The 15,524-nt window shown below is 31.9% G+C and overlaps 1 protein-coding gene across 1 annotated transcript; it reads left to right on the plus strand.

Annotated features, from left to right (window-relative positions):
* Positions 1-10,102: 10,102 nt before the first annotated feature.
* LOC107961976 (glucose-6-phosphate/phosphate translocator 2, chloroplastic) lies at positions 10,103-12,408 on the plus strand. The gene is made up of 5 exons (XM_016898171.2): positions 10,103-10,955; positions 11,045-11,270; positions 11,360-11,582; positions 11,700-11,913; positions 12,067-12,408. The coding sequence occupies exons 1-5, from the start codon at positions 10,437-10,439 to the stop codon at positions 12,076-12,078; spliced, it is 1,194 nt and encodes a 397-aa protein (XP_016753660.1). The 5' UTR covers positions 10,103-10,436; the 3' UTR covers positions 12,079-12,408.
* Positions 12,409-15,524: the final 3,116 nt, after the last annotated feature.

The following is a 15,524-nucleotide window of genomic DNA, read 5'->3' on the forward strand; positions in this document are numbered from 1 at the left end:
GTCCAAACAATTTAACATAGATAAATTCATTTCATTATAATCATTTATCTCATAAAAAATATCATTGACATTCATCAACATTCAATGTTCAATCAAGGCAATGACATTTTCATTCATATCATGATATTAGGAACTTTTACTCATACTTCTACGAATTTCTATTTATCCCGTTCATCTTATCAAGTAAGCCAAGTGCACTACATCATATGAGCATCAAGCAAGTATGGATATTTATCACAACATGACATTTCATCTCACGTGTTATCATTTATATATATATCATAAACTTTTATTCATACTTTTCTAAATTGAGACTCATCATAATCGTAATTTTATTCAAACACCTTCGCATCACATTGAACATGGTAATGCCAAAGTCATGCACTGCTGCTGTCTAATACTGTTTTACTACTAAAGTTCACTTTTACACAATTTCACTTAATCCATTCCATTTTACTGAGGTTCACTCAAATATTGAGTATATTACTTGTAACATCCCGAAATAAGGCCTAAACGGAACGGTGGTTGCGAAACCACAAATCCGAGGTAGAAAATTTTATTTTATTATTATTTTTTGGTCTATGATATGTTTGCATGATTGTGTGAAAATTTCGTGAATAAATTCTATGCATAAAGTGCTTAATTTGAAATTAGGGACTAAATTGAATAAATTGCAAAACTTGTGTTCTAGAAGTATTTTGCATAAAATTGAATTAGATTATTCATTAGAGGTCCTTAAAGAGTAATTTTACCAATTTCTAAGTCTATGGACAAAAATTGGACATGGATGGAATTTTTGGAAAGTTTAGTAGTAAGGGCATTTTGGTCATTTAGGGGTAAAATGAATTAAAATACAAAATTAAAAGCCAATTTTGCTCATCTTCAACCCCATGGACGAATATAGCAAGGAGAAACCATGGATAGGGTTTTTCAAGCTTCCAAGCTCGATTGTAAGTCCGTTCTAGCCGCGTTTTTAATGATTTTTACGTTTTTGGAGTCCCGGTAGCTCGATTAAGCTTATGCTAACAATAATTCAACCTAGGGTTCATATTTGGAAAAATACCCATAGGTGAAATTTGTGTATTTTGGTGTTTTATGATAGAATATGAGGTTTTAAATTATGTTAGACAACTTGTACTACTCGGTTTTAAGCAAAAACGAGTAAAAGGACTTAATCGGTAAAAATACCTAATAGTCATAAGTGCATGTTAGAGTGTGAATTTGATGCTGCCATAGAAGGGAAAAATGATCAGCATGCCATAAAACATAAGAAAATAGGCTGAAGTTTAATTTACGAGCTTTGGGGCAAAAGTGTAAATATGCAAAAGTTTAGGGGCAAAATTGTAATTTTGCCAAACTATGATTTTGGGTCAATTTGAATAATGTGAGTCCTAATTAGACTATATTTTAAATGATAGATCAAGGAAAATTGAAATTCAGGATAAAATAGGGAAAATACCAAGTTGTGGACGAAATGGTAAAAGTAGCTATTTTGCATACGAGGTAAGTTTACAGTAAATAAATGTAATGTTCTTTTATTTACATTATTATTGTCAATTTCCAACATTTATATACTTTTTTTTTTGAGAATATTTAAAGTCGAATTAAAGGCGAAGTGACAGAGAAAAAGCATCAGGAAGCCCCGTTTGAACCTTAGGAATGTTAGGATATTGGGGTTGACAGGACAGGACAGGACAGAAATGAGCCATGTAAGTCCATATCAAATATATGGCTTTGGAGACAAGAATGAGCCATGTAAGCCCATATTAGATATATATATGGCATTGGAGACAGGAATAATTCATGTAAGTCCATGTTGAAGAAATGGCATTAGCAGGATATTGATAGACAGGAACGACCCTAGTATCCTTAGTATTCTGAGTGGTTCAACGGGTCATTGTACACATTAAATTACAGTGAATTATCAGCAAAAAGGGAAGGTAGATTAAATTTATGAATAGTGAAAGGTCAGGTAAGAAAGAAGGTAAATGAGTAAAGAAGAAGGTAGAAAATGAGAAGTAAAAAAAGTTTATGAGGCTAGGTGACATTATGTATAATTATTCATTATGTTGAATGTTGTAATTTATTTGCTTGTAAGCTTACTAAGCCTAGTGCTTACTCTCTTCATTTTCTTTTTCTTATAGTTCTTATCAAGCCACTCGGGGATCGAAGGAAACGTCGGAGTCCGATCACACTATCGAAGAAATCACATTGGTATAGTTAGACGTTTCGTTTTGTGTATGGCATGTATAGGAACTTGGTTTCTTTTGATATGATATGATCAATGAATGATGTGTAAATACTTGCTAGTGATTAATGAATAGAAGGGCTGATGATATACATGTTTAATAATATGTATGAATAAGTAGTAACTATCACATGAAAACTAAGAAAAATGTGAAAGTAACTTAAAAACATATTCAAGTATCAGAAATAATGTGATTTTGAAAAATCACAAGGAATTGTAGAGACACGGGTTGATGGTGAATAATATGAAGTTAAAGCTCATTGTGTCTATTTTCATATGGATTAAGCAAAACAGGTAAAGGTTTTGTATTTTATAAGATATCTGAGTTTTAGTGAAATAGGGCCAGAGCGATTTCTAGATCCCCTATTTCAACTTTAGAAATTCACCATAAATTTTACAAAAATAATTAGGTGGTGTACCTTATATTGTTAGAATTCTTATTGAATCTAGTTTTAATAGAAACAAACGGTATAGTCATATAATTTTTGTACAGAGAGAAAAGTGGTTCGTAGTAAGTAGAGGCCACTGCAGTCGAATTCTGAAACAGGGGTAACTTTAACTAATAAACTGTACTAATTGGCTAAGTCAAAAATTCTAGAAAAAAATTAGTAGATATATATATGAGTCTAGTTTCATGAAAAATTTATGGATCTTAATTTCGAGTTTTGAAACTCGAGAAATGAATTTTTAAGTAACCATGACGCAGAAAAATAGTTTATTTCGAAAATTAAAATAAGTGGTTTAAAGTTGTTTAAAAGGTAAGGTAAGTTTAGTAACACCTCAAGCTTGACTCCGGTGACGGTTTCGGGCGTGGGGGCGTTACATTACTCATAAATTCAAATAAACATATACTTGCACTTGTTCATCACATAATCACTTTCACATGTATTTTCATTTAATCGATTTCCCGTTGAACTCATCGGAATAATAACAAATACGCAATTGCCTGCACATTTTCCCATTTCCACACTTGTAGCCGAAGCTATCTGGTACGCATAGTAGCCTGCACTTAGTACTACACATGCGACCAACAGTCTGGTACACGTAGTAGCCTGCACTTAGTACTACACACGTGATCACAGTTTTCGGGTACGCATAGTAGCCTGCACTTAGTACTACACATGCGACCTCACAATAGATCATTCGTATCATTTTTATTCCAAAGGTTCAATCGGGAAATTCCTCACTTTTCAACATTTTACTAAATTTTCCGTAATCAATTTAAATTCATAATTTACATCAAATAACCATTTGATAGGCAGCCACATTTCATATGATATCAAAATATAATAACATAAAAAAAATTGATAGATTATTTATGTACGAATTTACTCGAAGTGTCGATCTCACTATCCATAGTACCAATTGTCCATTCATAATATAATAAGACACAACTCAAATATCAGATCAGCTTTTAAGAATTTACATAACATATATCACATATTTCATATATCACTTGTCATGTATCTTCATTTTCTTGCATTTCATGTAACATTCTTTCATGTCATATTTCCACATCATAAACACCATTCCATCAACTTTTCCAATATATTAAATCATAAAATATATGCAATAATAGTACCACTTATACATTTATACCAAGATTATCATCTTACCAAGTATCTTCAGCTTAATCATCAAGCATTCATATTTAAAGTTAGATCATATCTTTATAAAATACCACAATTTAGATGTGCAGAATAACATGTTTGCCTGAAACATTTCAATTCAACTCCATACCCAACAAGCATTACATTGAGACTAGTCATATATATATATACATGTCATGATACATATTATTCTCTTTCTATTTTCTTATAAACACATATCATTTATTTTATTATATCAATATTTCATATACCATAGTTTCCATGTATTCCACATATATTTATTTTCCTCCTCCTCCTCTCCATTTCACATCCTTAATGTATATAGCATTTTTGTAAGTACGATTTCACAATATACTAATAAATGCTCACATCAAATTGTCCACACGAGTCATAGTCACTTATTTATAATTCGAGCTACAGAGCTCCAAATTAAGATTCGTAAATTTCCCCTGAAACTAGACTCACATATCATTGCACCATAAAATTTTCATAATTTTTCGTTTAGCCAATTAGTATAGTTTATTTATTAAAATGTTCACTATTTCACATTCTGACAGTTCTGACCTCTCTTCACTAAAAATTAATTATCTCACAATACAGAAATCGGATAATGTTCTTGTTGATTTATATTGAAAATAGACTCATTAGGGATTTTAAAAATATAATTTTAAGCCTCTAATTGTTTTTATCCAAATTTTTGTGATTTTCCAAATTCAGAACAGGGGATCACATAATCATTCTGAACCAGTCTCACAAAAACATAAATATATCACAATATAGAACTCCTTTTCTTGATCTGTTTCTTTTATATGAAAATAGACTCATTAAGATTTAATTTAATATCTTATTCAGTCTCTGATTCAATTTATACTATTTTTGGTGATTTTTCAAAGTCACATCACTGCTACTGTCTAAAACAGTTTTATTGTTAATTCCCTCTTTCACACTTTCTTTGTATTAACCTCATTTTAACATACATATCACAAATCATTTTCACCATATTTCATACATCACAAGTACAGGCCCATGATCACAAGGTCACCATAAAATCATCCTCATGTATAACTTACTTGTTTATAACCTTACCACATCCTGGTCACTTAATTAACACATCATTCACATAACCAAGTTCTTGCACTTATTCATCACAAAACTCACAAAGCAATACATAGAGAGTTTCCCGTTGAACACTTCGAATCAATCCTCGATACTTGGTGGTTTCAGCACATAGCTCCACCCATCATAGAGTTCGGCTCTCTTGTACACATGGTGAACACTCAGTACCACCCATGTGACCTAGCCAATTTATCTCGTAGCTTTTTGTCTACATGGTGTCCTTCACCTGGAGCCACGCATGCGACCTAGCTACATATATCCCATAGCTCTCTTGTCTACATGGTGTACACATAGATCACCCATGCGACCTAGCTACATCATAATGTCTTGTAGCTCTCTTGTACACATGATGTGCACTCAGCACCATACATGTGACCTAGCTACATACTATCTGTATCATCCAATCTTTCTGATGGTTCAACCGGGATTTCTCTTTCTTTTCCAACAATTTCACCAATCAAGTAATTATCAACAAAAATATTTCCAATATTATTATAAAATATCATAATACAAGTAATATTGATGTATTACTTACATATAAACTTACATCTCATTTAATATCAAGGCAATAACATTAAATTACACATTGCCTTATTAAAAATCATATGAACTTGCAATTTCCCATAATATCCATAATCATAGAAATCACATTTATGTGTGATAATTCAATGCACTTCATGAACCATAGTCACATTTTTAAATCAATTTATAAACTTGGCACCATAATCATTTAATTTAACATAATTCAATTAATTCACTAAATTTAACTTTCAAATATAAATTACAGCATTATTGCTGTATTATTATCATACCAACTTACATACTTTCAACACCTCGAAAATTATAATAAATATATCAATTTTACATTGAAACATGCATAAATTAATGCTTATTATACATATGAACTTACCTCGATACTAAAACGATCATTTTACCAACTTTCCCAATTTTTTATTTTTCTCTCATTCTAGGTTCAAATCTCATTTTCCGGGATCTAAAACATCATATTTTACTTATTTAATTAATGTAATATTCAAAACAGTCCTTAACTCAAACTTTGGAAAAATTACAATGTTTCCACTAAACTTTTGCATATTTACACTTTTACCCCTAGGCTCGGGAATTAAACTTCATCCCTTATTCTTATGTTTTATGACATGCTGATCACTTTTCCCTTCTACGGCAACATCAAATTCTCACTCTAACATATACTTATGACTATTAGGTATTTTTACCGATTAAGCCCTTTTACTCGTTTTCACTCAAAACCGAGTAGCACAAGTTGTCTAACATAATTTAAAACCTCATATTCTATCATAAAACAGCAAAATAAACACATTTCACCTATGGGTATTTTTCCAAAATGAATCCTAGCTTAAATTATTACTAGAATAAGCTTAATAAAATTACTGGGATTCCAAAAACGTAAAGAACTTGAAAAACGGGGTTATAACAGACTTACTATTGAGCTTGGAAAGCTTGAAAACCCTAGCCATGACTTCCCCCTGCTAATTTCGGCCTCCATGAGAAAGATGAGTCAATTTTGGCTTTATTTTCCCTTTTTATTTCTTTTAATTACCAAATGACCAAAATGCCCTTCCTTATTAAATTTTCAAAAATTCCATCTATGTCCAATTTTTGTCCATCACGTAGAAATTGGTCAAATTTCTCTTTAAGACCTCCTAATTAATATTTCAAAGCAATTTCATACTAGAAACTTCTAGAATGCAAGTTTTGCAACTTATTCAATTTAGTCCCTAACTTCAAATTGAGCACTTTATGCATAGAATTTCTTCATGAAATTTTCACACAATCATGCAATCATATCATAGACCTCAAAATAATCATAAAATAATTATTTATATCTCGAATTTTGTGATCCCGAAACCTCTGTTCCAACTAGACCCAATTTTGGGCTATTACAGCTCTTCAAGAATAAATCATGGGATGTTGGTGCTTTATTGCGTCTCTGTAGACTGTAAAATTTCATCTTTTGCTCAACTTTTTTGGTGGATGGAGGACCCTGTTCAACTCCTAAAACCTTTTGTCTCACCTTCGTTTCTTGAACATCTTAGGGCAAACCTGGTCCAACCAGTTGTGGAGACATTCTTCTTGATCACCACGGTCACCTCTGAGGTAATTTTTTTTTTGGGTCCTCTTTGTCACCTTGACCTAATACTAGTGAGGTATTTTTTTTAAGTGGAAATCTACTAAAACATTAGTTTTTTTTAATTATGTTGGCATCACAATATTGCATTATTTATCTTATTTATTATGTCAACAAAAATTTAAAAATTATAAAAAAAAACTTCAAAAAGTAAATTCAAAATTAAAAAATAGCATGAAATACATGTAGTTGGTATTTTCCTAAATTTTGACTTTTTCTAAAATGTTGATAGTTAATTTTTTATTTTATTTTTAAAAAAAGTTGAAAGTCAAATTTAATTAAAAAAATTAAATTGATAAAAATATTAAAAGGCTAAATTTATTATAATGAGAAAAAATTGGTTAAGAAATTTGTATTATTATTATTTTAAATGCATTTTAAGTATTGTAAACTTAACTAATTTTTAAACATTACTAATTAATTGTATATGCATTAGTAAATTTTGTGTTGTGTTGATGTTATTTTTCGAGTTTTTTTTACACATTTTTATTTAACTTTATGCATATTTTAATGCATTCATAAATTTGACACTGTGTTTAAGTTATTTATTTTAATTATTTTATTGTTATACCATTTCTTAATTCATCTTATATATAGCATAGCTTTTGTCGTGTCCATATTTAAAAAAGGAAAAAAAGAAAAAGAAAAAAGAAGAAGGCATTTTTCATACATTAAAAATTGGTTATAAGTATATTTTAGCACATGTGTCATGTTTGCATGACTTTTATAATCTATATATTTTCTATAATTATTCAATTGAGAAAAAAATATTTTTATATTCATATTATATCTTAATTTATCTCATATTTTACACAATTTTTATACTAATTTAATCCCTATTATATTTACATTTTTTTCTTTAAATTACTATAAAATTAAAGGTTTGTTAATGATTTATATTATATAAATTTAACAAGTTTGATATTTGTGTTATGCTTACATCTTTTGTCATAACACTATAACTGTGTCTGTGTTTTTAAATCTTTGTATTTTTATTGTTTTACATTATTTTATTCTAATTTTTTTCATATTTATATGAAAGGTGCGAAACTCTTGGAGTTTAATTTGGTTAAAATACTTGAAAGGCCTTTGTATTATTGAATTACATTAAATTAGTCTTTTTATTATTAAATTAATCAACTTAATCTCTATTTATTGAAAAAGAATTAAATAAATTCTAAATATAATAATGTTAACACTTATTATATAAAAAAATGTTAGTTCAATTCTAAACAAAAAAATTTATTTACAAAATTTAAAAAATTTAAAAATATTAACTCTTTTAAATAATAAATAATTTTTTAAACAGTAAGTATTAACTTTATTTTAATTTGAGATTATTTAATCAGATTAAGAATAAAAAAAAATAATTTGATCACATCCGTACAATTCATCAACAACGACAGGTGGGGTGGCCAGTTGCAGCCATGAAGGGTTGGTGAAATGTTTACAATATCACACATCCCAATCACCAAGCCAAATCCTACTCCATTTCATTGGCTATTGGGATTGTCTGTCAGCTGTAATTACAAAACAATCTCACCGTCCCATTGCCTCCAAACGACAACGTGCATTACATGTTGAAACTCACGTGACTACTTTCTTTCCCATTCCAATTGCACCATCGAATGCTGTTCCAACTGCTACACCTAAATTTACATCTTGCACCAGCCGCCAATCAATCAAACTGATATATATATATAATATTTTCCCACCATTTTAAGAGTTAGAAAATTTTGATCCGTCCAAATAATATAGCATGAAAAAAAGGAAAAAAGAAAAAAGGTTTAACGATCAAAAACACATGCAGATTGACAGGTGTCTTTTTGGGTCCAGATTTTTATTGCTTGGGATTGTCTTTACATGTTCAATAATGGGGGTGCTCAGTTGCTGCAAGAAAATTAGCGGTGAAGAATTGAGACCAATGTTATGGGCTGTTGCCATCAACTATAATTGGTCATTTGGTATGGCTACACAGTGCTGAAGACATATAATAATATAAACACTGTCCACTATGATATTATTGGTGGGAAAATATCAAAGAAAAGAACGTTCCATATTTTTAGGTGGCTGAAAATTTGTTTAAGGAAATTCAATTTAGTTGTAGGTGGAATTTGGAACCTTAATTTAAGCATTATTCAAGAAATACAAAGGAAAGTTCATGCAAGTTTGACTACTGTTTTCCCATGTTCTAAAATTTGCAGCTTGACAATGGTTAAGAGAAATAATGGGTGATATCAAAGAAAACAAAGTTGGAAGTCCAATTTGCAAACATGCACTTATTCATTAGAAATTTCAAATTACTCTCGTTAAATATGACTCCTATTTTCAGTCAAATTTAAAAAATAATTTTTTAGTTAAACTCTGTTTACTTGTTTCAATCAAATACTGATTAGTTTAGATTATTTTATTATTATTTGACCTATAAATTTAGCGTATAAATCGACTCTTTTACAATCTTAGAAATACACACTTAATAGATATTAGAACTCATAACACATTTAGAGAATCTTGTGTTTACGTTTTGAGGGTTCTTTGTTTTCGGGTTTTCGAGGTTTAGTCTTTATTTTCATCTTTTGTACTCTTTGTTCTTTTGCCATTATAGTAAAATTATCTTTATCTGTGATTTTTTATCCACTTTGGAGGTGTTTTTTCACGTTAAATTTGTGTGTTTAATTTCTTAATTTATTCCTCTATTTTTTTTACTTGTTATTTAATCGAGTCGATTCTAACAATTATTTTAAATAATTGTCAAAAGTTGAAGTTATTCGAGTTTTTTAAATTCTTATCCTTTTAAGTTTGCATTAATTTAGACTATATATTGATATAATTTAAGCTTGAATTATTTAGAGGTAAATAATTTGACTTAAATTTAATTTTAGAGTAAACATCCTCAAACTATTAATTTTGTATGATTGAAATTTCATTTTTCATAATGGGAGAACTGAATAAGGTTAAGAAAAACAAAGGAGAAGGATATTTTAGTAAAAAAAAAAAAAACCAAACAAACAAACAATCTAAAACCGAGTAAGCATGTCCAACTCTGCAAGCGAAGAAAAATCAACAGTACCGCCTCATCTTGGAGGCGTCTTCTTCCTTCCTCTGCTCTTCACTTTCCTATAAATTCCCCTCTCTGCTTTGCCCTTCTTTTCACCCCAAACCAAACCAAACCACAACCTTTCTTTGCTTCTCTCTGAGACTCTTTACATCTATCAAACTTCCAGATTTTCCTACAAATATCACGTTCCTCTCACTGTTAAACTCACATTCTCTTTGAAAAACATACTAAAGCACCATGCTCTCTTCAATTAAGCTCTCCCCATCTTCTTTCACTTCCACAGGTTTCTTACCCAAGAGACGTTCAATCCCCACACCACAATTCTCTCCATTACCCATTATCAAGAGCCTCCACAGTGCCTTCCCCACCCAGTCTTTCTCTTCTCAAAAACCGCTACATGTTGCCTCCATTGACAATCTTGCAATCCCGAAAAACACCCAGCAGAGGAAAACTGAGTGCCAGGCCTATGAAGCCGACAGGTCTAGGCCTCTGGACATAAATATTGAGTTACCTGACGAGGATGCGAGATTGGAAGCAGCTAAAAGGATTAAGATTGGGATTTACTTTGCTACTTGGTGGGCTTTGAATGTAGTTTTCAACATATATAACAAGAAGGTTCTCAATGCTTTCCCTTTCCCTTGGCTGACCTCTACCCTATCTTTGGCTGCTGGCTCTTTACTGATGCTCATATCTTGGGCCACTAGAGTTGCTGATGCTCCTAAAACCGACTTTGAGTTTTGGAAGACCCTTTTCCCTGTAAGTTTTTCTACGTTTTAACCACTTCGCAAGAATAGAGACTTTTTTGAACATGTTAAGAAATTTATTGATGGGTTTGCATGTTTTAGGTTGCGGTGGCACATACAATTGGGCATGTAGCAGCAACTGTGAGCATGTCAAAGGTCCCTGTTTCATTCACACATATCATCAAGAGTAGTGAACCTGCATTCAGCGTTTTGGTTTCAAGATTTTTGTTAGGGGACTCATTTCCAATGCCAGTTTACTTGTCCCTTGTACCAATTATTGGAGGTTGTGCACTTTCAGCTTTGACTGAGCTCAATTTTAACATGACTGGTAAGAAGAAAGCAAGCCTGATTGAATTAACCTCTTTTCTCTCTTTTCTATGATACAAATTTGAGCTTTGCATTGTGATTGTGTTTCAGGTTTCATGGGGGCTATGATATCAAACTTGGCATTTGTGTTTAGAAACATATTCTCAAAGAAAGGGATGAATGGGAAGTCAGTGAGTGGGATGAACTACTATGCATGTTTGTCTATGTTGTCCCTTTTGATTCTTACACCTTTTGCAATCGCTGTTGAGGGTCCTCAGCTATGGGCCGTTGGCTGGCAAAAAGCAGTCTCACAAATTGGACCCAATTTTGTCTGGTAACTTACCAATTTTCTTTCTTTCGGCCGTTTTAAAGTTATTCAAATGACCCATATTTTTTTTTCTCCTTTAATTTGTTTCTAATAAACAATTGTGTGGTTCTGGATTTTTTACAGGTGGGTGGTAGCTCAGAGTGTCTTCTATCACTTATATAATAAAGTTTCATACATGTCTCTGGATCAAATTTCTCCCTTGACATTTAGCATTGGGAACACAATGAAGAGGATTTCAGTTATAGTGTCGTCCATCATCATCTTCCACACACCTGTTCAGCCCATTAATGCTCTTGGAGCTGCCATTGCCATCCTTGGAACCTTCCTTTATTCACAGGTAATATATATATTCTCTTCTCTCTTTGCTCAATTGGAATTTCAAATTTCCTTAGAGATTTTGGGACTAAAGAGTGGTAAATAATGGACAAATTTGCTCAATTTGAAATTAAACCATGTTTATTGTCTAATGAAAACGTATGGTTTTGAGCAGGCAAAGCAGTGAGAAAGGTCAAAGAATTTCAAAATTTTGTTGAACTGACAAACGATAAAAAAGGGGCTTTAAGAATATTTGGAAGGAATTCACAGAAGATGATGCTAATGGGCTTAGTTTTGATGCATTCCACATGTAGTCCTGGAGGTGGAAGCAACAAGTTAATATGAGTCTTTGCAACCTTCGATGCTACTAATTAACTAGTAGATTTTATTTTACATTTTGTAAGTTGAAACCGGGGGGGGGGTGCATAACCTTTGTATTATAGCGAAATAAGACAAGTTTGTTGATGCCTATTATGTTTTGAGCAATGGAAATGATGAATGTAGTGGGTTTTAATGATTGATTCTATTCTAGGAACCTAGACAGGCATGCCAAGGTAACTAAGAAAGGCCTACATAAATGATGCAAGTAAGAAGTTGGCACGACCATATTGTAATGCCGATTAGACAAGATCAGAATCAAGTGTGGGCGTTAATAAACCCGTTTTGAGGGACAGAGCAATGATACCACATGATAATTAGGTACCAACGTCGATCTGCGAAGAGCTTCAAATACTAGTCTCAACTGTCAACTGATCAATGAGAGTGACAATGAAGATGGAAAAAAGGGAGACACCGTGTCTATCTCTAATATCGAACAAGGAATTAATAGCTTAGAAAAACTAGTCCAATCAGATCATATTAGCAATGATATTGTTAATTCTCACGTGGAAATTGTGGGGTTTGTACGCAAGGGAGGAAAGGGAATGGCTTCAAAAATGTTTCAGGGAGATAAAAATACTAAATTTTTCCATCAGTTAGAAGAGTTAGGAATAAAGTTGGTGAGTGTGCCCAATGACATTAGAGGGGTCATTCAGGTTCATTTTTTAGCTTTTTACAGTAATGCTGTCACTCTTAAATTAATTGACTTGGATTGTTATAACACTCCAAACTTAATCTAAATGTACAATACTTAAACAAAAGAACAAACGCTTTCAACTGTATAAATAAATAAAACCTTTAAAAACATATCAAGTATTTTAACTTCTAGGAAACAAATTCAAAACCTAATTGCGTTCAAAGAATTAATGCCAATTTCGCTTCTTCATATTCATATTTCGAAAACTTTTTTTTTCTATAAAAATCCTCTAGGTTTATTTATTAATATATTTTTGGCGGAAAATCCTTAAAATTTTCAATATTTGAAAATTAAATTTCATTTTACTTATTTTAAGTTGGTGTGGTTAACTATTTAAGCCTTAAAAGTAAAATAATGTTTTTGCCCCAACGTTCTACACCAAATATAAAGTCCGAACATTAAACAAGCCAAAAAAAAAAAAGTCCTAAAATGTCCAAAACTAACAAACAAAACAAATCAATAAAATAAATCAAAATGTGAAACTTGGGCTCCAGTGTCACCATCTATTGCTAAGTCGGAGAATTACTTGAAACGAAACATACGGAACCGTGAGCTTATAGCTCGGTGTGTAGTTTAGCCCATAATTCAAAAACATATATTTTCTTATATATAAATTATGTATCAGAGTATCACAAAACATGTCTTTCAGATGATTCATATTGTATCATAATTTATTCAGAAAATAACTTATCATATAGTAGCAACTCATGCTAGGTCGTACCGAACATATCATATCGAATCATAACATACATATCGTATCCTACCCCCAACCGCTACACACCATTTCCGTCCAACCAATCACACCATATTAGACTACTAGAGTTTATAATTGTAGCTAGGCTGCCATACGTATAGTTATGCGGTCTAGCCGCTATATTTGTAGTAAATACTGCCATATACACTTCCTTCATCAAAACATATCCCACCCCAAACATATACATATCATATGCATATCTTATACATATCATAATCATAAACGAATGACATACATACATATAGCATACGTTACATGACATGCTTACTTACATAATTTATTTTACGCATAACATAACTTATAAGTTAGATTTAGCTTATCATATTTATCATGCTTTTACTACTACCCATACAAACTTAAGTACTAAACTTACAGTTTTCCGGCCTTATGACATTCTTGGACCCAAATATCAAGTCCCCCAAACTTCCCTCAATTGGGCCCTAAAATTTGCCAAAAGGCCCACACGATTGTGTGACCCACACGACCCAACAGCTTAACCCGTGTGATCTACACAGGCCACCCAAACGGTTTGTACATTTTCACACGAGCACACGGCCCAACCACACAGGCTGCTCAATTTCAACATAAGGCCAAATCACAGTCTGTACAAAAAACGCACACATACACACACACACACGACTGTGCGCCTCACACAACCCACTACATGGCCTAACACACAGACATGTGGAAATTGGGCAGTTTCGAAATAGCCCTTGTTTTGTGATTTCAGTCAAATTTCTATGGAGATTTTAGGTCATTTTTACACACTTGATTAAGAATACGATTAACCACGCTTCTGAAATTCACGAAACCTACAGACATTCATGAAATTGCCCTAATTAATCACAAGATATACCTAACCAAAAACACATTCTTAACCCGAAACTTTGAACACAACACTAATGTCGATACTTACCCTTTAAAACTCGGCAACAAACGCGACAACTATACCTCTGGAGAATCCTAATTTCCAACCCTCTCACCTAGAAATAAAAAAGCCAATCAAAATTCAATAGCGAAATTAATCACTAACGCTCCAGTAAACAAAACAAAAATAGAAACCAACAATAGCAATAGAATAACAACCATTTACACCCACAATTGTTGTAACACAACCTCCACGAATTCAATAGCAACGTAACAAGGTAGCAAAAATACCCCCACAACAAAGAACTTAAAGAAAATCAAAGAAAGAGTTGAGACCAACATGAGAACAAACAAAAGAGCACAGTAACCGAAAACCCAAAAGAAGAGAAAGGAGATTTGGGAGACTTGGTAAAAAAAATGGGAAAAAGCAAAGAACCAAAATGTGCAGGAGAGTTGCACGGTTGAAAAGATTGGAACAAATTTAGGGATTTAGCAACTTAAAGAATTAAAATAGAAAAACAAAACATCCCATATTAATCTAACCACCCAACTTACAATTTAACAAAAACTCAACTTCCCACATAGCAAGCAACAAAAACCATGCGCTCATGCTAGGATTCAATCTCAGGACCCTCGAAGTATGTTAACGCTTAACTATTAAATCACTAGACTCTTCATTATCATAATCTATTACAAAATTTAATTTAAACCAAAAGATCAAGTCCATCTTAAAACAAAAAATTAATAGGAAAAAATTCAAAACTTAGAAATTGAAATTGGGTACTAAAGTATACTCTCAAGGCGCACAACCACCATACCGAATCAAATCTTTTAACAAACAATTACATTTCCAAAAATTAAAATTTTGGAGTGTTACAATTGTAACTTTCGAAAATTGAGTGTTGATGCTGCTATAAGTTTATCGAGGCAAAAGTTT

The sequence above is a fragment of the Gossypium hirsutum genome, chromosome A06 (genome assembly GCF_007990345.1).
Source record: "Gossypium hirsutum isolate 1008001.06 chromosome A06, Gossypium_hirsutum_v2.1, whole genome shotgun sequence".
Lineage (NCBI taxonomy): Eukaryota > Viridiplantae > Streptophyta > Magnoliopsida > Malvales > Malvaceae > Gossypium > Gossypium hirsutum.